Source organism: Orbilia oligospora (genome assembly GCF_000225545.1).
Source record: "Orbilia oligospora ATCC 24927 unplaced genomic scaffold scaffold00215, whole genome shotgun sequence".
Classification (NCBI taxonomy): Eukaryota; Fungi; Ascomycota; class Orbiliomycetes; order Orbiliales; family Orbiliaceae; genus Orbilia; species Orbilia oligospora.
In genome coordinates this window covers 2333653-2359175 of record NW_011645772.1, presented here as the reverse complement: position 1 = coordinate 2359175, position 25523 = coordinate 2333653, and the positions used below count along the sequence as shown (strand labels likewise).

The following is a 25523-nucleotide window of genomic DNA, read 5'->3' as shown; positions in this document are numbered from 1 at the left end:
GCGAATCTGAAAGAAGGATCATATCTACGCCCTCCCTCTACCTCATTTGTATACTAAAGGTATTAACTGCTTTTATTACTTCTTTTTTCTTCTGTATAACATTGTCTTTTTCTTTCATTAAAACCATGGAGTTACCAAGTATATATTTTAGCGGAGCATCATTATGGGGTTTACCTTATTTTCTATCTGGAGGCGCTGTTTATATAGATCAGAATTTAGTCTGGTGGCCGGGGCCACGATCAATACAGAGAAGTCTCAGCTGGGGTGCAACCAAACCCTCTTTTTATACATGGCACTAGTCTCGAAGTTAGACATAGCACAATGCATATCAAACATAAATACATTGTAAGCCCTAATATGCTGCACGCTCTTCCCCTCGAAAGTATAAATGTTTGATGGAAAGTACGCCTGTATAATATAAATCGCCATATACCCCCCTCCAAATTCATATCAACCTGACTTCCACCCTTGTTCCCCTCCTCATTCTTGCTTTACAAACCATTGGAGAGTCCGCATAGCACCCATAACATAGCTGCATCAACCAAATCCTCAATTGAAGCAACGGCAGAATCTTTTCCATTTCTCGGAGTCTGTTCTCGTCTGCTTTAACCCATTCGGCGAATTTTGATTTCGTCATCGGTTGGCCTGATCGACACTTTCCTGATAATACCTGACTGATATGTTTTTGTCTAGGGTCGCGATCGTTGATAGCGATCCTTTGATAGCTGGCACGCATTGTCTCTTCAGGAGATGGGTCTGGCACGAACCCATCCATGATTGAGTAGCAGAGATGTTCGTCTCCGGTCGTCCACTCGCCCAAAACTTCGTGGAATGCTTCGATTAAGAGGATGGTATCACCGACTGCATCGATTTTTGTACAGACATCCATCCAACATCCCAGGAAGTCTACGACTGCAGCTGATGGGTGGAATCGAATGTGGTCCATTAGCTTACACTGCTCTGAAGGTGTCACCTCGGGGACTTTGTAAAAGCCGGTTAGTGGGCCGTCATCTGCACCCTCTACTTTGCACCACAAGGTCTGGATGCGGGCGTCGAGAAACATGAGGGCTAGATAGATGGTACTCTCGAGAGTGTATCCAGCAATTTCGGTTTCCATGACGTATTGCTCTAGCCCCGTGCGGACTTCTTGCATAGGCCCTCCCTTGAGGAGTTGGATGACGGCATTGGGGAGAGGGAGAGGGAGATTTGGGTTGAGGATTTGATCAACCACGTCGCACGCACCGGGCCAGCTCCTAAGAATTGGGATGCTAGGCTCTATAGCCCATGATCTAGAAACATCAGGCATTGCTCCTGTATCCTTCGTTAACAGGAATTCAGACTTTGGCCGAATAAATGGTACACGGTTCGTTGCCAACATAAATTCCACTTTGGCGTGGAATTCGATATTTGGGACGAAATTCCGACCAAGGTTTTTCATATAGTTGGCGCGGGATTTGTTCAGATAGCTGTTATAGGCAGCAAAAAAGGACTCCCCGGGCTGAGCTGACCATATGGGCATGAATGGTAGAAATGCCATGTACTTGATGATCGTGGGGGTTGCACTTCCAATCAAGGAATTCCAGATTGCAGACCAAGAATCCTCGATTTGAATCATAAGGGCAGCTTCGTTCTTGTACGCCGTACATTGGGCAGTTAGGGAAGCCTTAACGGCTATCTCATGACTGGGGTTCTGAACAATCAAGTTTGTGGTTACCCATATACGGTAACTTTCCCACATATCACTATTCCAACGATAGAAGAGTCCATAAAGTCCTGCACCTTCATCAAAAAAGTGAATACTTGGCTGAAACATGTTTACATGAATATGCCCCGTTGCCGATCTTAACACCGACATGAGTTCTTCGGAGTTGACGGTATGTAGTTGTTTCCGAAGACTTTCAAAATCACCATCGATGGCTACTACTTGACCTACGGCGGGGATAGTTAAGGTCTGCACCCGAAGGTATGCATTCCTCGCATCGATTGTTCCGGAACTTTCGTCGATTTTAACATCTCGCAGACCGAGCATATAACAGAGGAGACCAAGGGTGTTCAGATCCACAACTTGGAATGGAGCGTCGACCGCGGAAGGGATGATATCCGCGTCTTGCAATCCATCCATGAGTCGACTGTCGGGACAGACATTCAAGGCGGATAGAATGTTGACCCAACCTGCTCTCGCAAATCCTGGACATGATCTCCAGTGGCATATGCGAAAGTAGGTCCAGGTTACCTTTTCTTTGAAGGGTAGCATCCAGAATGATAATGTGTTTTGGGGATCATCAGGATAGTGTAGAACGAGGGATCCGTGGGTTAAATCGAACCTTCCAATGCCAGAGCCACCAATTGAAGTGTGATGATAGTCTCGGCCTTGTTCTTGTACCCATTTGAGGATTTCCGCCTCTTGAGATTGTCTGATGTGAATTATCATCCATGGTGAGAGATTGATCCTTGAATATTTGACTCTGATCCTCCATCTTGAGAGGTCCCAGCGAGTTCTGGTGAAGTTCGACCAAGTCCCGATTGCTCCAGTTAGACATTTGTCACGTTGAGGGGAACTGAGGTATTGTAAGAGAACTTGGAAGAATGCGATGAAGAGAGCCACTATGGCTATCAGAAGGGCCACTAGGGTTAGTTGCATCTGCCAGACATCATCATCGTCGGTTTTCGTAGCTAGTATGGTCGTATTGTTCGACATTTTGAGAGTCCTAGATGAGGACGGGAATGATTTTATATATATACCAAACTTCGATAACTTGAGATCGAAAATCGGAGAGGAAGCCTTGATGCTGCAGCGCTGGTGAGGTTGTTGAAAAATAGATTGAATAAGATGGATATAAGCTTATACAAGGAGTTAGAAACTCGTACAAGATTTCTACCTATATAGCTATACGTTCTAATCCCAAGGAATATTAGAAAGACCCTCCCACTACACTCTCCATCCTAACTAGCCAGACAATGCATGGTACTATAGCCTGCGAATTACGCCTGGAAGACCAAATTCTGGGAAAGCTTATGAAATCATCAAATTGACTGATATCAAAATAATATTTATAGAATACGGTGCTATGAAACAATCGGCATTTATTCTAATACTATACTAATATTATCAGTAACGATGCTGCCTCTGACATTACAATATGTTGTACATAAGTACCTAATGCATGTACATACTCAGGAAACTGAACTGAATATAGTAATTTGTTGCCGTGAAAAATACAACATCTCGCTCATCGAACTAACGGCTAGCTGCTACTTAGCTACCAGTTGGCTAGGTAGAATGGGTCCGGTGAGCTCGTGGGTCGAGTCGCAATTGCGTAAGTCACGCTCTAGATCTAGTCTCGAGGTCAAGTTTAGATCCGCTTTATAACTATAGACACTTTTAGATTGTTAAACTACCCATTACATAAATGTACAAATTCGATTCAAATCAACCGCACATATCGTTTACACAGGCGCCTGGGCGTCTAAACGCTTTATATTACAGCTCCAAAAGCCTACTTTTGGTAGAGCAGGGAATATCCAAACGGTCTCGAAGGAACCAAGAGAAGCCCCAAGATATCGATAATAATAATAATAACAAGAAAAACAGAAATCGCTCCAATGCGCAATCCAAAAAAGAAGATTCTAGACATCCACTAATTTCGGATGCTTTCTCTCCCACGCATCCTTTGCCATTCTCTCTAGGGTCTCCATCTCTCCACTGTCCACGCACATATCTCGGAATAGACCGCCCTCTTTTTGTATTAAGATGTATGGGTGGTCGTATTCCTTGACCTGGCCGTGGTCCAAGACGAGAACTCTATCGTAGTCGACGATAGTGTTCAATCTATGCGCAATTGTCATGACAGAGCTGCTGTTCCAGCTTCTGATTGTTTCTTGGATCTTGGCGTCTGTGGCGTAATCAATGGAGGCAGTTGCCTCGTCCATGAGAATGATCTTTGGCTTTCTAAGAAGTGCTCGGGCGAGACACAGTAATTGACGCTGTCCTTGGGACAGGTTGTTACCAGACTCAGCTACCTTCGAGGAAATTTTCAGGAAGATATTCTTGTTTATTGTCTGTCTGGTTGTTGGACTAGTTGGTGATGCAGCTGCTATCGTGGCAGAGGGAGATGTGGGTTCTTCGCCAGGTGTAATAGAGATTTCGGATCGGCTATCGGACGGGGTCACTGTGACTTGAGATGAAGTTTCTTCATCCTCTCCGATCAACTGAACCTCTCGAAGTGCGGCGAAGATCTCTTCATCGGTATGGATACCAAAGGGGTCAAGGTTACTCCTAATAGTTCCGGTAAACAATGTTGGGTCTTGAGGAACCATCGTAATTCCCTCTCGAAGATCCTTTAATCCAAGCGTGCTGATATCAGTCCCATCGATCAAGATCTTGCCCTCCGTGGCCTCTAGCGCACGGAACAGCGCCAACGCAAGAGAAGATTTCCCGGCTCCAGTCCTACCCACAATACCAACTTTTTCGCATGGGTTTACATCAAAGCTAACTTTCTTCAAGACGAGATCGAGGTCCGCACGATACCTTGTGGAATATTCGTGGAAGCTAAGAGCACCTGTAGATGGCCAATCACCGCTTGGGCGGTTCTCTGGGATAATTTCTGGGGCTTCCTGTTCGATGTCGAGGTACTCCTTAAGCCGTTCAACCCTAGACATTATTTGTTAGATGATGGATTCGATGGATTTTGTGATTCTAGAGAGAGTACTTACGAATTCATGTTTTGTTCATTCATAGCATAAAGCCTCACAACCCATAGGACATTATCGTTGAAGCTGATGGCATAAGTCAAAGAAAGACCTGCTAACCCAGCATCAATGGTTCCAATATTCCAAATTACGAATACGCCAGCAAAGAAAGATACCAAGCTACCAGCTACATCCACTCGCCATGAGAGCCATCGATTCGCGACCCAGAGGTAGAAAAATGGGCGGTTAGCATTGTCGATTTTATGCAGATTTTCCCTAACAAAGCGTCGCTCGTCACCGTAGGCGCGGATTGTAGTGATTCCTGCAAGCGTTTCGCCGAAGTGCTGGTAAAGCGGGCTTCTTTGGATAGATTCTAGTCGCTTGAGATCTCGGGATGCTCGGAGGTAAAAGATACCAATCAACCAATACAATATCGAAATGATCACACCAGCGAAAAGGAAACCAGGAGTGATGACACTGATCAAAACGACGATCGAAATGACGGAGGCAAGTGAGTGGATCATTCCGAGAGCTACCGGGGCAACTTCTTGATCGACAGCTTCGAGATCCTTTGAGAAACGATTGATAATTCGGCCCAATGGGGTAGAATCAAAGAATCTAAACTTGGCTCTTAAAATGCTGTGGAGCAACCTGTCATGCATTCTCTTTGAGGCCTTCAAACTTCCAGCGAAAACGACACCCTCTCTGAAAACGGAGGTTAGGGCATAGAGAACACCGAAGAGTGCATAGATGCTCAGGTAATACATAACATTGACGTGGTGTGGTTGGTCTGAGCCTCCGTTGAGGGTGCTCACGTTCACGGATTCTGAGCCAATTGGAAAATTCCAGGCACAAACTCCAGATGCGGAACAGTAATTGCTAGAGCCAAGTCCGCCAAACCTACTACTAACAGCATGATGGGTTGATGCTGTTCTCTTGATATCCTGGTCTTGGTATTGGAGAGCCCATTGGCGAATCCAAATCGAAGTAGCCATTGAACCAAGTTGTTGAAGTACGATAGCAAGGACGACCATCACCCAAAAGAACCACCCACCCATCATGTTCAAGTACAGCTTATAGACGTTCCAATCAACCGCACCTTCAGATTTAGTTTCCTCATTGCTTGATCCCCCAGTCTCCTTCTGTTTAGCATCATCTGCCTTCGCAGTGCCATTTGCGGTAACCAGGGATTTGACAGGTTCGTCGGTAATGATTTCTCCATCCGCGTTGGTATTCTTGCGAAGGTTCGTGGTAGACCCGACACGAGAAACGGCGGCCGACTGGCTTCGTGATGTTAGACCCTTCAAAAGATCATCTTTTCCAAGGGCACCAGATGCGACAACTTGTTCCGGTGTTCCCTGCGCTTGAACTTCTCCACCCTTCATCGCGACCACGAACTTGGCTCGTGGGACGCATAGGGCTACATTGTGGGTTACCAAGATACAAGTTCGGAATTGCATCAATGGTCCCATGATGCAGTAGTCGTAGATCCATTTCGCGGTGTGGGAGTCAACAGCACTCAAGCAGTCATCGAGTAATACATGCTTGGCATTCGAGTAAAGAGCTCGGGCAAGAGATATTCTCTGTTTCTGTCCACCGGAAAGCGCGATACCTTTCTCTCCAACTTCGGTAGAATCACCTTTGTCAAGTATCGAAAGATCTCTTTCAAGCGAACAAGCGAACAGGACAGCTTTGTACCGCTCCTCGTCGTACTTTCCAGCAAAGATGATATTGTTCTTGATCGTGTCGTTGACTAGCCATGGTTGTTGGGCGCAATAAGCAACGCTCTCGGTGTGACCGTTTTCATCAGGATAGAGATCCTCTCGGCAATGGTATCCAGGTAAGTGCACACGCCCACTTACGTGGGTCATTTCTCCGAGTAAAGCCATAAGAAGCGAAGTTTTTCCAGAACCTGTGGGGCCAGCAATGACATTCAACTCGCCAGGAACGAACTCGAGATTGAGATTAACTAGCTGGAATGAGCCTGCACCTTCTTCCTTACCCAAGAGACTCTTGCTACCCCATGTAAAATGACCATCTCTAAAACCGATAGCCGGAGTGAGGAGATCCTCATTAGTGTCACTAGGTTTTAGTTGCTTGTACTTCTCGGTTTCCTCTTCGTCAAGGAACTCTTGGACACGATCGATCGATACTAGAAGCCAGATCCATTAGTAATGCCCTATAGATTATTGATTCATTCGAGACAATCATACCTTTACTTTGAAGGACATTTGTGAGCATATCTGCGAGTTGGTCGAGAGGTGTTCGCAAGACCGCAAAGAGTGATAAAGCCGTGAAAGCGATGGGTGCTCGCAATTCCTTCCCTTCAACAACAGTGTAGAGCCAAAACGAGACGAAGGTGATTATAATGGGAGTAGAATACCACAAACTTGCCGCAACACCCCAGAGAATGTACCGATTTCGCAATTGCCTTAGTTCAAGAGCTCGGGGTTCCGAAATCACACCTTCATAACGCTGTTCCCATGCGAAATATTTGATGATTCGAACATTTTGGAGAACTTCGTTCGTAGTCTGGATACGCTTGTCGGTGATAGCCATAATCCTGTTTTGAATCTTGCTGAATGTTCTGGATATGCTGTAATTGATCGGGAACAGGCAGATCATAACACCAATACCAGCAATAGAACTCCAGCCCATGACTCCGTAGAGCAATGCAATAGCGAGTGTAAGCTGGACAGGAGTAGAGGCGACAAGGAAATGCAAGTAAGCACAAATTTCGGCCACCTTAAAAGAGTCCACAGCCATCAAGTTAATGATAGCACCAACGTTTGCTTGCGTTTCATCCTTCTCTTCTTCTTCCTTAGAGGCAGGTTGCTCTTCATCTGTAGTCTTCTTCTTCTTCTTTGGATCTTCTTCCTTTTTCTTCTCATCCTTCTGGCCGAGTGTACGTTCAGCAGCTGCAGCCTTACGACGTAAAGCTTTAGAATAGATTTCCCCGACGATGATGGCTCTAAGCCGGATACAAATGCGGCGCCCGATGAAGAGTGCAACACCTGACCCTGTCGTTTGTACAATACCGGTGACGAAAAGCAGTCCAACGTAAAGCCACGCTACATTACGAGGATATTTGTCTGGGTTTTCAACATATTCGAGGATGGCTCTGAGAAGCAATGTAGGTGCGAAAGTGAGGAAAGAGTAAAAGATTGTCCAGGCGAACTGCGCAGCAAGTAGGCCCTTGAAGAAGCCAATGAGTCTCCAGGTCAACGTTGCTACTTTCCTATACATACGGTTAGTCAAATTCAATCGCTATACACGATCCCGAGGGGTATTTTACTTTGTTTGTCTGAAGCTAGTCAGCACTACCATTGCACGGTCATCTTTACGAAGGTTCCACACCCTCTTCATCTCAAGTGGCGACCTATATCCATCCCAAATCAACGGATCGATCCAACTATAACTGGCAAGGGAGTACAAGCTGGCAAGAGGCTCGTGGGAAGGTTCGAGTCCATCTATGATTTCTTGCTTTACGGGTTTATTCCCTTTCCGAGTAGTAAGAACAATAACCGATAGCAGCGATACAAGGGAGAATTCTGCGAATACGATAGCACGGTTGAGAGATGGTCGGTCGTAGATTAGGACGGTTCGGAATACAACGGTATATAAGACAAATTGGGAAAGGTATATAGCTGCGGTGTGATCCCATAGAACAGGCATTGGGTACAGCTTGGTTCGCGGGAGAGATACACGAAGCGTAGTTAGGATTAATGTATAGCCCTATTATTATTATATGAATTAGTTTAGTCTTATGGTCATTGGCAGGCCATTAACACCCTGATCACAGGTACTCACCCAAACAACTGCTCCCACGAGAGCTGGCAACTTCCCAAATCTCCAGTCATCGGTGGTTGGATGCAAGTAGGTTGTCAAATGCAGCCCAATCTGGGCCATAACAGCGATTTCCTCCAATGCAACCCACCAGACTTCTCCCACCGGGCGGTCAACTTTGGTTTCTTGAACCGAAGCCCGACTCATCGTCCTAGTCAGAGCCAAGTGGTCTTCCAAATCATCCTCCTCAAATTCATTCTCGGAATCAGAACCCAAAAGTTCAGCACTGCTGTCGGTGTTAGAACTCGTATCGGAGTGGTCGTCGTCATGGTGAGTGGAGCCTCGTCGTGCGAGTGGCGTTCGACGGTAGTGTTTCCATTTCTGGTACAAAACGTGGGTTGATCCGAAGAAGATGATAAGTAAGGAAGAGCCGATAATGATTATTGGAAATAGAACCTGGAGGTAGCTAAAGAAAGAAAGAAGTGTATAAAATTAGTTATCACACTCAAAAACAGCATGGGAACTAAGGAAAGAAACATAGATCCTTCGAGGAGGCCCTAAACCAGTTGTAAGGGAGGCGGGTTCCTACTCTTTTCTGAAGCATGTGGTAAAGTTATCGATGTCCCACAGCGGCGTGCGACAATGCAGAAAAGGCTCATGCTTGTCGTCGGCAAGAGCCGATGCAACGAATATCTGGCTGCCGTAAGGTCGTTGCATCGCAAAAAGCCGGTGTCTCTAAAGAGACTGGCAAGGAGAAGGTCGTTAATGTTGGTTTCCGTCAGTCGTGGAGGGTTTTATGGCGATGGCGGAGGTGGAAGAAGAGGAAGTTCTTAGTTTTTCTGTTATGTCTCGCGGTTTAAAACGCCGTGCCGGCGAGGCCCCGTTTTTCCGTTTCGTTTCGTGGTGCTTCGCTTTATAAAACGAGTGATGTCTGTACTAGTAGCTAGTACAAAGTATGTAGGATGACCTCACCTCTACAATCTTAATATTATGCTAATGCGAACAGAAGAGACAGGCATCGAAGAAATTTGGCAAGGCAAGGCAAGGTAAGTCCGCAGACTACATCGAGGCTGCACTTTCGTTCTTATAGATCTAATAGAGCCGCGTTCCTCCTCTACCATTATATTATTCAGGTGCATTCTCAAGGGAAACGGGTCACTAACCAGAATGTGGACAATTCTAGGCCGTTTACATTTCCCTCCGGCCCTCCTAGCATGCTTTTTTATGAATCAGAGAAACCAAAAGTTTTAAGCAGGTCGCAACGGTCTGGCTCAATACGGTGCGGATTTGCTGGCAAATGGTTAGCCTGCAGGCGGGAAACCCTGGCATCTGTCACAATCGCATGGATTAGTCCTGAGCTCGGTCGGCCGAACGAACGTTAACAAGCCCGCTGTGGGGTTCACCCATGATATCTTGATCGATAAGATGACAGACTAGCGGAAAGTCTACGCCTGAGGGTTTCGATGCATGGGGTATCATGATCAGGATTCAGTATCACGAAAGGGAAAAAACAAGAGCCGATTGCAAATGCGTATAGGATACAAGAATTCGATACCCGATCCCAATTCAAAGTGGATGTCCAAACAACATGCAATTTAATAAAAAAATATCACCGAGCTCCTGCAAGTTGGCATATGTTACCATAGGAGGTATCTGCATGGTCGATATACCCGTCACTGCGTATTGCATTGCACACTGCAACTGTAGCGAGCCTAGACCGGACTCGCGGATCAAATTCAATCATTTCGAATCCAGCATTGACCGGGTCTTCGTCCCACCGACGAATAACGTAATCTTGCACACGATCAACAACCAAAATTTATACCTGATCCCAGCCTTTCCAAAAGATAAGTGACTCAGAATCGGTATCACTTGAGCTTAGCTTTGCCTTCTCCGTTTGCTATTTCCTTCGTACGTCGGCCATTGCCTGCTGAGTCAAAGTTGAAGAGCCGCTATTTTACATCATGAAGCTGTAGGCCTATCGCTGGTGGATCTCTCCATGGGTTGAAATAGGCAGGTATGAAATATCTGTCTCAAGGATACACAATTCCCCGTTTCCGTGGATGAGGTATTCACTTCCGGCTCAGCATCCTACTTTCTGCCCCCCTTCTAGAATTCATTCCATCCTTGGCAGGTGAGAAAGCCTTATCGAGGTGAATGAAAGCTTGTTTAACGGCCATTGTTGAGCCCTTGGTAAGGTGCAACAGAGTCGGAGATGAAGGAATGCGGAATCTCGAAACAGGCTGGCATATGGTTGCTCGATGTTACCGTATATCAATGAACTCAATTTGCAATACTTGGCCCAAGGGCGAGCTTTGCGTTCCTTGCAATATACCTCCATTTTTCGAGCCTCAGGGACGAGCCTTTGGATCCGATTCGGTCGAGGCCACCCCAGCGGCTCGGGGGCGTTGCTGAACACAAAAGACCATGTCGATCAAGCTCACTTCCTCAAATTCATAGGGATTCGAGGCTATATGTAGTACAAAGACCCAAAGATCCTAGGACGCAGGTAGCCTTCAAGCCACCGATCGTAGGGAATCTGAAAAATGCCTTGAAACTGGCCAGTTCACATGCATGCCAAACGGCCCATCAATCACAAACGAATTAACATCCATACAATCAAGCCCATCGACAGCACACAAATCAGGTTGTATCAGGAACTTCGGGCCCTAAAAAAAGATAAAATTTCTACAAGGATATATATAAATCATACGATAATAAACCCCCCAAGCTACATACGAACATGATACCATATTAATATAATCTGTCGGTATCACTTTCAGGCAGCCAAGTGCACGTCCGATCTTATCTGGGCCTGTCCTGCAGTTTCATTGGAGCTTTAGCGACGAACTTGATATCGATAGGGCCCCACGGTCCCGGATCTCGATCCTCAATAACTCGCCTTTGGAACCGAGAAAGCGGGGCGTCGAATCGGACCTCAACCATGCCCCGTATGTCTCCAAACGGTTGATCAGCGGAACCGGTGAACTGCCAGGGGTCAAAGCAAGAACCTCGACAAGGAAGAAGAGTATCAGGACTCGAACCCCACGTGGTGTCAAACCCTTTCGCTCAGAAGCCCATTTATACTCTACTATGTACCAGACGGGAACATAATTGTCTTATTCTGACCCGTGGTCCTTGTTGCTTGATATGGTATGATCCTGCTGAACTTTCTTTTGGGTGTTCAATATTCGAATCTGACTGCAGTCCACCTGCATACTGACATGCCTCGGATATATTTCATTCACAATCCTAAGGTTTGGGTAAGGGGCACCATGCACACTTACAGTTGCAGTTGACAGAGGCTCGCTGCATATGTAAGCATATCTCCCGCGTCTTGAAGGCTTTCGACATTCATTCACTCAGAACTCTACCGACACACTAGATATTTAACCGGCATTAAGAAATTACAAGAATCTCGACGGTTACACGAAGGGCTATATTAAAGATACAAAAACCCTGCAGCCAAAATGTATCTTAAGATTCTCAGCAGAGCACTTGCTCCGCCTCTGATGCTGTGCTTTGTTGTCCAGATTTAGCAACGAAATCCGTTCATGATGGACCAGACTGTACCGTAGTTACATGCCTCCACTTGATGCCGCTAATTTCGCCAACTCTCCGGATCAATTCAAGTTAGAACAAAAAATAGCACGGGTGTTGAGGCCGCTGTCGCGCGAAATAAAAAACCCCACGCGCGCATACACCTTAAGACAATTTAGGTAAGCCAAGAACCCAACCGCAGGACCTCGTGGGCGTGGGGAGCAAATCTACTGGTCTATCAGATTCTCCACCACAAAAACCGTCGGAAAACCAGGTAAGTCAGTTTCAGGAGGGTTTATGTCGCTCATCTATCAAAAAATATCAGGACTTTTTGAATTCCGGCAAAGACCTCGGAAACTCAAGGGTATCCTTCCATATGTGCGGATTCAATATGAGCTTTTGTATTACTAGGATTTTCCGTCTAGGTTCTTATCACACAGCATGGATACGGATTCCGGCCAACTTTGTCATACAATCCGATTGATTTCAGATTCTTGTTATTGCATATACGGACATGATAGAGTCGTCAATCCCGTAAGCCCTCAAGAACCTTATGTTTGTACTTTTCATGTATCCAAAATCCTACGAAACTTCGGTTTTTACGCCTAGCCCAACAGGTCACGATAGCCCCATTCTTGATGCAAGAAACGTAACAGTGATGTCCACCTGTAATTGCAGATGAAGCTCAAGACCTTTCAAGCCGTGCCCGATAGATGGGTAGCTTAATGATCCACTCGAAGGTGACCCAAGAACTGTCTGAGTGTATCAAGTAGTGGCGGTTGCAGGCGCAGGAAATCCGAGTGAAAAGCAAGCTTGCGAATCTTCAACTCTGGAATCCTCCAATAAAGACGCTCAATATATGTCACGACCTCACAATGAAAACGGCTGAGAAAACGCCCAGATGAATTTTGGGACCCGGCATGGCGGTGGAGACCCACCACACGGGTTGGGTGGATGGGTTTTATGCGAAAGGTCCGGAGCAGTAGTCACGGCAAAATCACCCAAGACTTTTTTTTGTCATGGACGTGATGTTGAAGGTGCGCATATGCTATTGCCGCTAGTACCCACTGGTCGTTCTTTCTGCTGGAGCGAACACAGATGAGAGCCAGATATTAATAATTTCCCACACTTATTGCATTACAGCCGTAGGAGAAAAAAGCAGCAGCAGCGGTAGCAGTGGTGCTTTTTCCCAGCCTTTCGGAACCACCCTCTAAGTGTCCCCGTCGATGGACCCTTGTGTTTCGAGGGAGTGAATAAAAGCGAGGCTCCGCCCTCCATTCCTTCTTTTTTCTTAAAAAAGTCGTATCATATTTGCGAGAATGCAACTTATCGATATATTCAAGTGACCCTCTTCCATAGGGTAGAACTTCGACCTTGCTCAAGACGAAAGTCGATATTCATGTATCGTTGTGAGGAGAAGGGCGTCATATAACCAACCAGCATCCGGTACCCGTCTTTTGCACAATATCGATTCCGACATAGCTGCAGAAAAAAAGAAAGGAAAAAGAAAGAAAAAGAAAAATAAAGAGAGAAAAAGAAAGAGGACTCGGAGGCTTCATATTACAAATGCTCACGAACTCGGTCTCTGCGAACTTCTGGGCGGCGATTTTGCTGGCAGTGGAGGCAGTTACCGCTGGACATGTTCACCTTGAATTAAGGAATTCGATAGAAGCCCGGTCGAATCTGGGCAGAAGAGACTTCGCATCGTCGGACATACTACATGTAAGCGCCCTATGGGCTGTTGCGGTCAATTGCGCAAGGGCTAGAAGAATCGGGCAGGTGAACTGATCGCGATGGCCTGGGCTTGGTGTTAGGTATCGGAAACTCCCTGGTACTACGTCGATGTCTATATTGGTAAGTGCTTCAAACCGCCAACAGCCGACAACGCAAATGCGAAGGGAACTGTTGAAGTTTATAAAATTGATTCGGGAAATCTTCTAGGCAATCCACCGCAGAAGCTCAAGCTACGACTTGAGGATAGAGGCGAAACATGGATACCGTGGCTATCGAGGATAACAAACTTGAACGACTGCGCCAGGCGGTATCCAGAAGCTGAGAACGGCGAAATGTGCAAATTTGCCAACATCTCTGGATTATGTAAGTTTCGAGACCAGACTGGATCTTCAATATGCAAAGGCTTGAGATGGCCCTGGGAAAGAAATCCTGACACGATTCATAGATAACCCGTTGGATTCAAGTACTTTCACAAATTTTACGGAAAGCCCGCAGTTGAAGATCAATTATGGAGAATCAGAGGTAATAGCGAATTCAAATTTGGGACGGTTGACAGAATCTCGAAGAAGACAGGGTCTAACATAATTATTTGAATCTATAGACTCGAGGAATATTCGGCACAGAAACTTTACAGCTTAATCAACTGACAATAACTGATTTGACTGTGGGCCTAGCTTATAGCTTTCAGACATCTCCATCCCTTGGAGTCGGGATGCCAGAAGACACAGACGCATACCCTCACAATTCCTTCCTGCAGCATCTCCAAGCTGAGGGTAAAATAAATTCTCTAGCATACAGCCTTTATTTGAACGACATGCACTCAACAGGAGACATATATTTCGGTGCCGTCGATGAAACGAAGTTCTACGGAAACCTTCAAAGGTTCAACAACCTGGACAACGGGCTAGAAAGCCATATTCCAGTTAATGGCGCATGGTGGTCTTTTCGGAACGGGTCTTTTCGATCGCTGGTACAGTCAAATCGGGAAGATAATGAATATTTATCCACCAGTAGCGTATCCTTTGGTTCTACGTAAGTTCGGCTGGTACCCCGAGATCGAGAAACGGTTGATAGATTCCAGATGTTGATGTATTAACTTAACAACGACACAGATTTCTCGGGCTACCGCAACAGGCATTCGATAGACTTGTCGCGAAGTTTCCCACGGAACAGAGGAATGGGCTATACTGGGTGGATTGTAATGAAGACATCGACATTGGGTTCCTCCATTTCGATATTGCAAATGTTCTCTATAACATATCTTCTCGCCAGTTGCTATCTCACAGACAATACGACGGCGACAAGTGTTCTCGGTTCCTCGCTGTTGACGTCACTGAAAATTACGACGATCGCACTCCATTCTTCAGATTCGGGGACCCGTTTTTAAGGTAGGTCTCAGGGGATCTCATTATTCTTAAGGCTTTGGGGACATAGTGGAACGGCTGTTTTTAAGGGAAATATACTTGAGGAAAAAAACTAGTCTAACATAACTCTTAGAGGGGCATATGCTGTCTTCGATTACACAAATAGACAAACCCTTATCGCCCCGGCGGTAATTAACGCTACCGGTTCCACCATCAAAGAAGTCGGCGTTAATGATGCCGAAATTTCGGGAACTGGAGCATCCAAACTTCCCGCGTCGTACAGCAAGATCCCACCGATTGTCGACAAGGAAGCCCTTGTACCCCCAGGAACACCTTTCCAACCGGGGAGCGACCCTACACAGTCTAAAGCCATTATAGTTGGTGGAATCCTCGGTGGCATCGTTGCCTTGATCCTAGTCCTAGGAGCCGTTTACGCCATTCGTCCCCGAAGTCAGCGTTCTCGAGACTTCAAGACATGGTTTACATTCATCCCAGCCCGAAAGAAACCCAGCCCGGATCCCGAAATTGCTTACCCGGCTCGCCATGATAGTAGATACTATCAATCTGGCACTACTCGAATCACCTCTGTCAGCCATTCACCACCCCAACAACCCGTTGCCATCCATACAAACGGTTCCACCAGTCCGACTGCTGCAAACGGTGGGATATCACCCATAACAGCCCAGCCATCCGAACAATCGTACTACGTCAACACGGCGTTCCGATCGACGAGGTTATCGAATGTAGATGAAGCTGTAGAAATGGGACCTGCGTCTTCGGCATCTGCGTCGAGGAATCCGCAGTTTCAACAGCAGCCGAACCGGTATGGAAATGCTCACTAGATTGCCTTTTGCTCTTCTTTTGCTTTTTGCTTCTGCCATGACCGTTTTCTTTTCAGAAGGCTTACGGAAGTCTGTGCGCTTTGTTGTTTCCTTTTGGAGGGAATTTAGATACTCTACGTCGAAATATGATGGAACTTATATCCGTATTAATTCTTAATGAGATGGGGATTCAATTGCAATTGTATGGAGGAGGCAAGGGATCCACGGATTTGATTTCTTTTTTTTGATTCTGCTTTTACATTGGGACGGTATTATATTTTTGGAATTTTCGTCTTTTGCTTTCACAAGGTTTTTTTGGAATTCTAGGTTTTAGGGGGAAAGTTCCCATATAAATTTCGGACTTATATTTTTGGTCCTTTGGCTTCGTATACGGTCGAATATGTTGGATTTTGAAGCCGACTGAAGGCTTTCGGGCATTATCCACATCATCCGTTAGACAGTCTCTTTTTTTATGATACACGCAAAATTGAGCGAATGTTACATTATCATCTTATTCTTACAGCAATCTTCATAGCGATTCTTTCTTCTTCTTTTTTTTCGTTTTATTGACTTTCCTTCAACAAAATTTCCTTTTACTCGAATTCTGGTTATGCAACTTGCGTCGCCTTGGAATTCTTCGTTTGCGCACGCCTCCTCCCTTTAAATCTCTTTCCTTCTTGCTTTCCTTCTCTCACTCCTCCTGCTTTCCTGAAACCAATACAGTGCCATTTGTTTTATATGTAATACTATGAAATCTCCCTCCACATGGCATCTTGTAATGGAGGGGGTTAATTCTCGATTCTCATGACCCTTGTAACTGGCTGAAAGTGTAAAAGCAAGAAAAAAACAAGTAAAACCTGAACGGCGAAACCAAACCGGTGGGAATCTGGGTTCAAGAAAAAGCAACAGCGAGAGATCACTTTTAACTTGCTTTTGTGTGATAATAACGCATCCCACGCTTTTACTTTTTCTTGTCTATTGATCATGATCATCGAAAAAAGAAAGAACTAAGAAGCGAAAGGGCTGGGCAATAAAAAGGAATATTATATTGGTGGTGGTCGCGGTCGACGCCAACCGTTTTGCATGCGCATATGCAGTGCGTATTGAGGAGAGTTTCTTTCGTTTGGCGCAAGCCAGACTGTGCGAGGGATAGAAGCATTTGGATCGTTATCGCAATCTGGGTTGAAATAAGATCTCGCAATGAATTCAAACGACATGTCCTCTCTCTCTCTCAATGGACTGAACTTTGTCAATATCTATAAGATATCTATCTGGATTGGACTGCGCTAGCTATAGGCGCGCGGGCCTAGGCGTTTTCTTCTCATAGCATGCAGCTCGCGTCGGACATATACCACGAAGGTAGCTCAATTGCAATTAAAGTTGCTAGATCATACTAATAAGTCTAGCCGACTGTTGCAAACCATATTTCGTAAACCAATTGATTCTAAGCCTATTATAGCCGGCTTCAGTCCGAGGTTCGAAGCTTATTATACATCATTCAAGGTTTGGATTAATAATTTCTGGGACCGACGCTAAAAAACAATTAGGCTAAGTCGGCTAGTTCTTCTAGGTTCCACGGATTTATATCTCCGATCAATGTAACATGTAACTTAGCACCTCTCAAATCCTGCCATTCAGGGCAGAGTGAACTTAAGATATGTATATCGTTGCTGTCATTAATTTGGGTAAATTATGATATGTAGGATATGCTATAGCTACCGCTAATGCTTATGCAAAATACATGACTTGACTAGTAACTTGTATCCATGCAGATAACTGCAGGACTGAAAAACGTAAACACCAACCGACACATACTTTTAGGCTTAACCCAGCATGATGTCTTCTAATATGCTCTCCAATTCTTCCTTGCGGAACGGTGCCCATAATACTTCGCTCTCCTGTAAGTCCTTTCTCGAAGTCACCATCTGATGGTCGTAAAATCTAGTGGTAGTACATTAGCATATGTGCATGGATATGTCTTCTCAAGGGAGACGGAACATACTCTTTCAAGAGTGTCTTGAATACCAAATCGCTTGAACACACAAACTCCTCCAGGCCCTTCTGATACAAAGTCCGATAAGCAATTCCATAAGCCTCCGTTCCCATTTTATCCTTCCCAGCACCATCGTCCTCCATAGCTGTCAACTGTGTAGCAATTAAAATCCTATACAGATTCTTCGCATTCCCCGTCAAACTGGCAAGCACATATTTGACACCCTTAGCTCCACTTCTTCCACTCCTACCCGCGGTTCCTCCCGTGATAACATCAACTATGCCTTCTGACTCGTCTGCAGCGGAGATTTCGAGGTCATAGGGAACAAAGGTGGTTGCATCGTGGAAAATGAAGTTAAAAAGTGTTAATGTTGATGAGTCCCAGAGAAGAGAGGAGAGGATATTATCCGATGATGCGATTAGTCGAATTGCTGGATGTGATGATAATTGTGCGAGGAGAGCTTGTGCTTGAGATGTTCGTAGCGCTGAGGCATCGATTGAATGGATCAATAGTGTGACCGATTTATCTTCATCCTTCTCCTGATATTCGTCAAGAATTTGAAGGACACTATCCATCATTTCATTAACGTTGACTCCGAACCTCACACCGTGGTTCATGCCTAATACGGCATTGACAACCATGTTGACGATATCCCTAATTGTTAAACCTCCAACGTATCCGTTAACCACCACAACATGGTTCCCTAATGCAGCTTCCTTCTTAATGAACTCCATCAATAGCTTCCGTTTCGACCCATATCCATATAACAAAATATTGAACCCCTGGGAAAGCTCGAATACCCATTGATCGAAATTGGCTTGGTGCAATGAATTCAAATGTTCGATATCGGCTGCATGCTTATCGTCGTGTTGCTCCAGAAGTCGAAAGTATGTCTTTGGCGAAAGCGGTGGTAATGTCGTAGTCGTAGAAGACGGCCTCGCCCTGGCTCTGTTCTGTTCAAAGTATGCAGTCGGTCCCTCGATTGCCACCACGGGTGGTGGAGACTTCTCTTTCTTTTTCTTTTGTCTCCCACGCGGTTTCTTCGCCGGCGTTGAGGTACCAGCTCCAGCACTCTTCTCATCATCAGATTCGCTCTCCGAGCTCCCAGCGTCCTCATCGTCAAAAATCCTTTGAGCAAGATTATCCTCTTCCTCAAATCCATCCTCTTCGTCCATTAAATCCTCACGAATACTCCTCTGTATCATATTCCTCACACTCTTTCTCCTCGCAGAACGATTCGCGTTCCGCACAATCGGCGGGTCTGCAGTGCCATCATCGTTGGCGTCTATCTGCTTCTGTCTGGGTGTACGCGGCGACCTGCCGAGCTCTGTTGCTGAAGGCTCGTTAAGGAACGAGACTGCCTTTCGCGGCGTGCCATTGGCTTTTGAAGGTGTGCTTGGATCAACGGTGATATCTCTTACTCGCGACCGACGAGATGGAGTAGCATCTGGCGGTGGTGGAGGCGGTATATCCTCGCGTTTGCGTTTCATTGCTGATAAATTAAGTCGGAATCCAATAATGTGTCTTTGAGTTCGCGCATTCAGGTACAGTTGGTTGCTACACCTTGGTATTCGTTCCAAGGTTGTTGATTTAGGTTAGAGTCCGGGGACGAGCTGGCGCATCTTACCCCTGGGCACCGGGCCGGAACCGGGGAACAAGGATCAGTCTCGCTCGAAACTCCACCAAACTGGTCGCTTCGATATCGGTCGATATCAATTGAGTTTAGCAGTTGCGGTTGCAGTTGGTTTTTAAGGCAGAGCGCGACAAGTCCGTGTGATTCATACTCTTAACTTATTGACTTGTTTCCAATTGGACTGAGGCTTTTTGATTCTTTCTATCAAATTTTTGAACTCGAGAGTGAGGCCGAACTATTCCGGCAATTCACGATATCTTCTCGGTCAATTGACTAAGTTAAGCTCGGATATTTTAAATCTACGGCTTCGTCTACCAACATTGACTTGATAGCCCGTCAGCACCGGCCAAAATCCTCCAAATTCGCCCCTAAAAATACCACACAAACAACACGCGCTGCACAATGTCGTCTTTAGTCTCCAAATCCCGCCATTCCCTCCACCGTCTGGCAACCTACCGCCCTATTACATCCCAATACCTCAGCATATCATCCCGTAGAACCTACGCTGCCACTGTTCTCTCAGAATCAAATCCAAAATGGAAATATGTCCCCAAATCGGGCACCTACCCACAAGGATACTCCGTAGGCGGAAGCCACTGCGGTGTTAAGAAAGATGGAAAATCCCTCGATCTTGCATTACTCACTTCCTCTCTACCAGCCTCTGGCGCTGCAGTGTTTACCAAGAACGTATTCAAAGCTGCTCCAGTTGTGTTATCGCGACAAATGCTCGAAGCACGAAATGGCGATGGTGTCCGTGCGTTAGTTGCAAATAGCGGTTGTGCGAATGCTGTAACCGGAAAAGGTGGGATGGAAGACGGCGAGGCGATGGGTAAAGCTGTAGATACGCTATTGGGAGAATCGCAACCGAGTACATTCATCATGTCCACCGGTGTTATCGGTCAACGACTTCCTATCAAAAAGATACTGGATGGTATCCCAGTTGGATTCAAATTTTTGGGTCAAGACCATGAAGGCTGGTTGAATACAGCTAAGGCTATCTGCACAACTGATACATTTCCAAAACTTTCTTCGCAGAGCTTTAAGCTCCCTGGAGATGAAGCGGAATATAGAATCGCTGGAATGGCAAAGGGAGCTGGAATGATTCATCCCAATATGGCAACATTGTTGGGCTTCATGGCGACCGACGCCCCGGTTACACCTGCGGCCTTGAAGGAAATATTGACATACGCTGTTGATAGGAGTTTCAATGCTATCAGCGTTGATGGAGATATGAGTACAAACGACACTGTAGCATTTTTGGCTAACGGTGCCGCTTCAAAAGACGGGAAGAAGATCGATGTTAACGGTCCTGGGTTCGAGGAACTGAGAAACATAGTTACCGGTTTCGCGGAGGAGTTGGCAAAACTTGTGGTGAGGGATGGAGAGGGTGCTACCAAGTTTGTGACCGTTAGAGTCGTCGACGCCCTAGCTTTCGAGGATGCCGTGAGTATCCAAAAGTAAACCTTGAAAAATTAGCATGGAAAACTGATATGTGGCCCTCGTCTAGAAACAAGTAGCTTCGACAATTGCAAGGTCACCACTAGTAAAAACTGCACTTTACGGACGTATGAGCTCCAACCCCCATCTTTTTTTCTAGTGGGATCTAATAACCCTCATCCTAGGTGATGCAAATTGGGGCCGAATCCTTTGTGCAACCGGGTACGCTGGTGTTTCATCTGTGGAACCCACAAAAACGAATGTTTCCTTCATTCCAACAGACGGGAGCGCAGAACTCAAACTTTTGATAAACGGCGAACCCGAGAATGTTGATGAAGCCAGAGCAGTAGGAGCTCTTCCCCTTTACTTTTAAAATACAGAGTGCTAACCAACGCCCAGAGCGAGATCCTCGAGATGGAAGACCTAGAAATTAGAGTCAGCTTGGGCACTGGCGGTGGTCAAGAGGCAGTATATTACACTTGCGACTTTTCTCATGAGTAAGTCATAATCCATTCCAATTTTGCTCCGTACGTGTCAATTTCTAATTCTGAATAATATAGATACGTAACCATCGTAAGTTCATCAACTTAACCGCATCATCAATATTAATGCCATTTGTAGATGCAATACTAACCCATGAACAGAACGGAGATTACCGAACATAGCCAAAGTCAGTTCAACTTCTTGATAACTTATTTAGTCATTAATGAACCTCAAGGTTCAAATATTATAGGTGTATGTACATCACAAAGAAATCATAGATGCCTAAAAATTCAATCGTAGCAGATGTTATCCTCAAAAAGGAACATGGAAGGACAATGAGTATTAAAGCATAATCCATACCGCGTACATTGAAGACTAGCAGAAAACATGGTATCGTACAGTGAAAACGCTATGTTTAGTATGTGGCAAATCGACTTAGGATGACAAAATTAAACAGCCCACTCGCTCTTATCATCAGATTGGGTAACAAATGGTTCTGAAATTTGCTTGATCGCAACATCGCTGCATAAAATACTATTTGATGAATGAAAATAGGTAGTTAGCACCATGAATACCCAGAAGAAAACCTGATATTAACTCACCAAGCAGCAGCAACAATCCCATCAAACTCTTCTATCAGCTTCTCTCGTCCAGACCCGGCCCCAACGTTTGCAATCTCGGTTTGTAAATCGGTGATCCGTCTTCCCAGCCCTGTCCCTGTTTTCTTTACCAACCAGCTGGCCAAACAATCTGTATGAAAGGCATGCTGACAGGGGAATACAAAAAATTGCCTTGATAGCAGAGGGTATTGACAGACATAACATCTTTCCCCAGGTTCAATGATCGCATAACGCCGATCCAACAGCTCGATATCATGTCTGATGTTCTCAGCTGTTCGGGCGGAATCATCCATCTCTTTCTTTAGTCTATCGATCTTGTAACTATAGTCTTCTAAAGCATTGCAAATTTGCTCCTTAAAGTCATCGATAACGACAAAGTCCGGGAAGAAAGGAATGAGGTCCTCAATTTTAAGGAGTTTACATTCGTTGAGAACCTCAAGAGCAGGCTTGATAGCCCCATTGCTTTGCTTGATGACAGTCTTAGCAATAGACAACCAAAGTTGCTTCGTGAGTGCCGGGTCATCTTCCGTTCTATTAGCGATTATGCTCGCAAGTTCGGTGTCACCGTGACGAAGAGCGAGATTAACAGCTTCTTGGTACTTCTCCATGAGAGTGTAGATGTGCACAGCACTTTGGACACGCTCATGCTTGATACATATGCGGAGAGCAAAGTCGACCGAATAGCGGGGATTTGCTTCGTGTTGGCGAAGAAAAGACAGTAACTGAGACTCATCCTTGGACTTCGAGACAGCGAGGAGACTGAGAAGCGCATTATGAATCGCAGTCTCGGTGTTACCGAGGCGATCAATGGCATAGAGCAAATAACGAACGGCTTGGTTATCGGTGTGGGGGACGTTATCGAACTTCTCGCTATAGGTCAACAGGGCGGGAATCAGTTTCTTCGGTTCGAGATTGGATTGCCGTGTCAAGATATCGACGGTTTCTGCTGGTGCGTTCGAGATGAGAACAGAAGCATATTTGTAGAACATATCCGGGTCCACCTGCTTCTTAAGAACCGTCAAAGCCTCATTCCAGTTCTCTCTTTGGACCCAATAATTTAAAACATAACTCCAGTCCTGAACAGCCGACGCAAAGTACAGCAGTTCGACCTCTCGACCATGGCTGCTAATGACGTCATATATTGTCTTCTTGTCCAGCTCATTCTTAAACTTCGAGATAAACTCATAGTACTCGTCCCGAACAGAGTCAAGTTGACTGGCTGTATTGTTAACTTGTTCGCCATTCGCTTCCGTTTTTGCGGAGAGCTTATCGTCTAATGTATTCAAAGCAGACATGAAGACTTCCACGAGCCATGTTGCAACCATTATCCGTTGCATTATAGATGTCTTAGGGAGGGAATTAAGCTTCGCTAGGAGATATTTCCTAAGTGCCGCATGTTCACCGCTTTCAAGAAAGATCAAGCAAACTTCCTCGAAAGGCTTTGTGCTCTTTCCGTATACACTGGCGGCTTCGAAATACTTCTTCTGGGATACAAGGTAGTCGCCAGATGCTTGCGAGACTTGATCCTTTTGTCGTGGATTCTAGAGATCTTGTCAGTATATATTAGACCCGATTTACACACAAGGTATAATACCGAAGCAAATCGCATAGCTGCGTCGAACAAATTCTGTTTGAGCATAATCTTCCAAACATCACGATTTTCGTCCTTTAAAACAACCTCGAATATCGTGTCGGTTGTGAAGACCCAAAAGGTGTTTAACTTTTGGTCTGCTCGGATACCTAGTATCTTAGAGTCATCATTACCCTAAAAGCGATAAGGTTCAGTCTTCAGACTATATGAATATGGGAATCAAGACCGCTTACGATAACATCCTGGAAAACGATAGACTCGTCAAACCGGTTTACTGCGTAAAGCACACCCTTACACATCGCCAAAATATGGTATTGAGTGAGAGCAATGGATGTAATATCCCTTCCGCCATGAGGAAGTGCTGTGATTGGTAAGATTTTAGACTCTCTGAAGACCAGGTCTCCGAGTTCCGATGTAATAGGTGCGGAATACAGTCTACCATACGAGACACCGACACCATGCGACCATGCATATATTCTTTCAGGGTCAATATCATCTTCCGATTCTGGAGATATCGATAGTGTACTATAGGTGCTCCCCGGATGTTCCTGGAAAGCTGTTCAATGTCAGTTTATGAATCATGGACCCTTAAAATCCGTCATAAATGGATGGGTATCCATACTTGGAGCTTCAACTTCAAAGTATCTTGAGAATATCGAGGTGGCATCTGAAGAACCATGCCGTGCAACCCTTCCGATGAAATGCAACATCTTTGTTGGTGTGGTCAAGATTACTCTCCGCATATCCGACGACCCAGGAACTAGCTCTACGAACAACCCTGATATCGGCTGTCCATCTGGCATTCGATAAACTTGTTTCATGTACCGTTCATCTCTTCGAAAGGTCTCGTCCGTCGGTTCAATGAATATCTCATAGACGGCCCCATTCTGGCTACCAATGAGAATCTCTCGAGTAGATGCCGATGGTAGCGCTGGATTCCATGCCACAGATTCGATAAAAATCCCCTTCAATTTAGCAAGATGCTTAACTTTATGTGATGATTGATGAAGATAGAAGTTTTCGCCCTGGGTAGTGCTAATGAGGAGATGGCTGGCGGTAGGATCAAGAAACAGCTTCCTGATGGATCCAACTTCGTTTACTTTCTTTGGTAAATCGATGTCTATTCTAGTTCCAAAGTACTTCCAGAATTAGTCTTAAATCCCATTCAACCTTAATAAAGCCAGAAAAGGTTGAGGTTCACCATCAATGTCCGCTGCATTGTATAGATCAATCCGAAGCAATCTCCCGGAAGCCAAAGCTAGCACGATGACATTATTCGCAACCTGAGCTGCAACAAAGTCTGATGCTATCGGGAATTGAAGTTGTACGTGTTCCACCCGGAAGATTGGCAAGTTAGGGTCTTCGAGGTCTTCAAGACCGGTCGTCGTGGATGTTTGTGCGACGAATCCAGAACCGTAGGCAGTGCTGGCCCTGAAATCGTCTGGGTTGAACGCCATCTTGGAAGGAAAGAAGCTCGGATATAGTGAGAATGGGAAGTTGCGATCGAGATTACGGCATTGCTATTCTGATTGATGAGACTGTGGGGAAGTCGTAAGCTGCAGTTTGTGGACGCGCCACCTGGAAACAGCGTGCGCAATGACGATGTCACGCTCCACCAACGTCGCTTAAACGTCGGCTTGGTCTCCCCAACACAATATTATCCAGAATACCACAAACTCGACAAACTACCATATCCGGCTATAAAGTGGTCTCAAGATATTTCGAAGGTTATGGCTGCTTCATTACAAAGATTATGAGAAAAGGTATTGCTCAATGGATTTCAAAAACGAAATAAATAGTACGACTCCTTTTGTTGTAAAGCAATCTTGAGA

At 45.5% G+C, this 25523-nt stretch overlaps 6 protein-coding genes across 6 annotated transcripts; 2 read left to right on the top strand and 4 right to left on the bottom strand.

Annotated features, from left to right (window-relative positions):
• Nucleotides 1-445: 445 nt before the first annotated feature.
• On the bottom strand, nucleotides 446-2698 carry AOL_s00215g693 (uncharacterized protein; the record flags this gene model as incomplete). The annotated part of the gene is made up of 1 exon (XM_011129895.1): nucleotides 446-2698. One exon carries the CDS (start codon nucleotides 2696-2698, stop codon nucleotides 446-448), a length of 2253 nt encoding a protein of 750 aa, XP_011128197.1.
• A 929-nt stretch (nucleotides 2699-3627) lies between these two features.
• AOL_s00215g692 (uncharacterized protein) lies at nucleotides 3628-9192 on the bottom strand (the record flags this gene model as incomplete). Its single annotated transcript, XM_011129894.1, has 6 exons — nucleotides 3628-4651; nucleotides 4714-6841; nucleotides 6903-7927; nucleotides 7985-8424; nucleotides 8500-8941; nucleotides 9065-9192. 6 exons carry the CDS (start codon nucleotides 9190-9192, stop codon nucleotides 3628-3630), a joined length of 5187 nt encoding a protein of 1728 aa, XP_011128196.1.
• A 4389-nt stretch (nucleotides 9193-13581) lies between these two features.
• AOL_s00215g691 (uncharacterized protein) lies at nucleotides 13582-15955 on the top strand (the record flags this gene model as incomplete). The annotated part of the gene is made up of 6 exons (XM_011129893.1): nucleotides 13582-13737; nucleotides 13830-14112; nucleotides 14195-14271; nucleotides 14351-14781; nucleotides 14862-15137; nucleotides 15247-15955. The coding sequence occupies 6 exons, from the start codon at nucleotides 13582-13584 to the stop codon at nucleotides 15953-15955; spliced, it is 1932 nt and encodes a 643-aa protein (XP_011128195.1).
• A 1802-nt stretch (nucleotides 15956-17757) lies between these two features.
• Nucleotides 17758-19417, bottom strand: AOL_s00215g690 (uncharacterized protein; the record flags this gene model as incomplete). The annotated part of the gene is made up of 2 exons (XM_011129892.1): nucleotides 17758-17875; nucleotides 17937-19417. The coding sequence occupies 2 exons, from the start codon at nucleotides 19415-19417 to the stop codon at nucleotides 17758-17760; spliced, it is 1599 nt and encodes a 532-aa protein (XP_011128194.1).
• Nucleotides 19418-19962: 545 nt separating this feature from the next.
• AOL_s00215g689 (uncharacterized protein) lies at nucleotides 19963-21662 on the top strand (the record flags this gene model as incomplete). Its single annotated transcript, XM_011129891.1, has 6 exons — nucleotides 19963-21003; nucleotides 21068-21125; nucleotides 21183-21343; nucleotides 21397-21494; nucleotides 21558-21570; nucleotides 21642-21662. The coding sequence occupies 6 exons, from the start codon at nucleotides 19963-19965 to the stop codon at nucleotides 21660-21662; spliced, it is 1392 nt and encodes a 463-aa protein (XP_011128193.1).
• Nucleotides 21663-21929: 267 nt separating this feature from the next.
• Nucleotides 21930-25148, bottom strand: AOL_s00215g688 (uncharacterized protein; the record flags this gene model as incomplete). Its single annotated transcript, XM_011129890.1, has 6 exons — nucleotides 21930-22002; nucleotides 22083-23641; nucleotides 23695-23865; nucleotides 23925-24247; nucleotides 24314-24811; nucleotides 24893-25148. 6 exons carry the CDS (start codon nucleotides 25146-25148, stop codon nucleotides 21930-21932), a joined length of 2880 nt encoding a protein of 959 aa, XP_011128192.1.
• Between the last annotated feature and the right edge of the window lie 375 nt (nucleotides 25149-25523).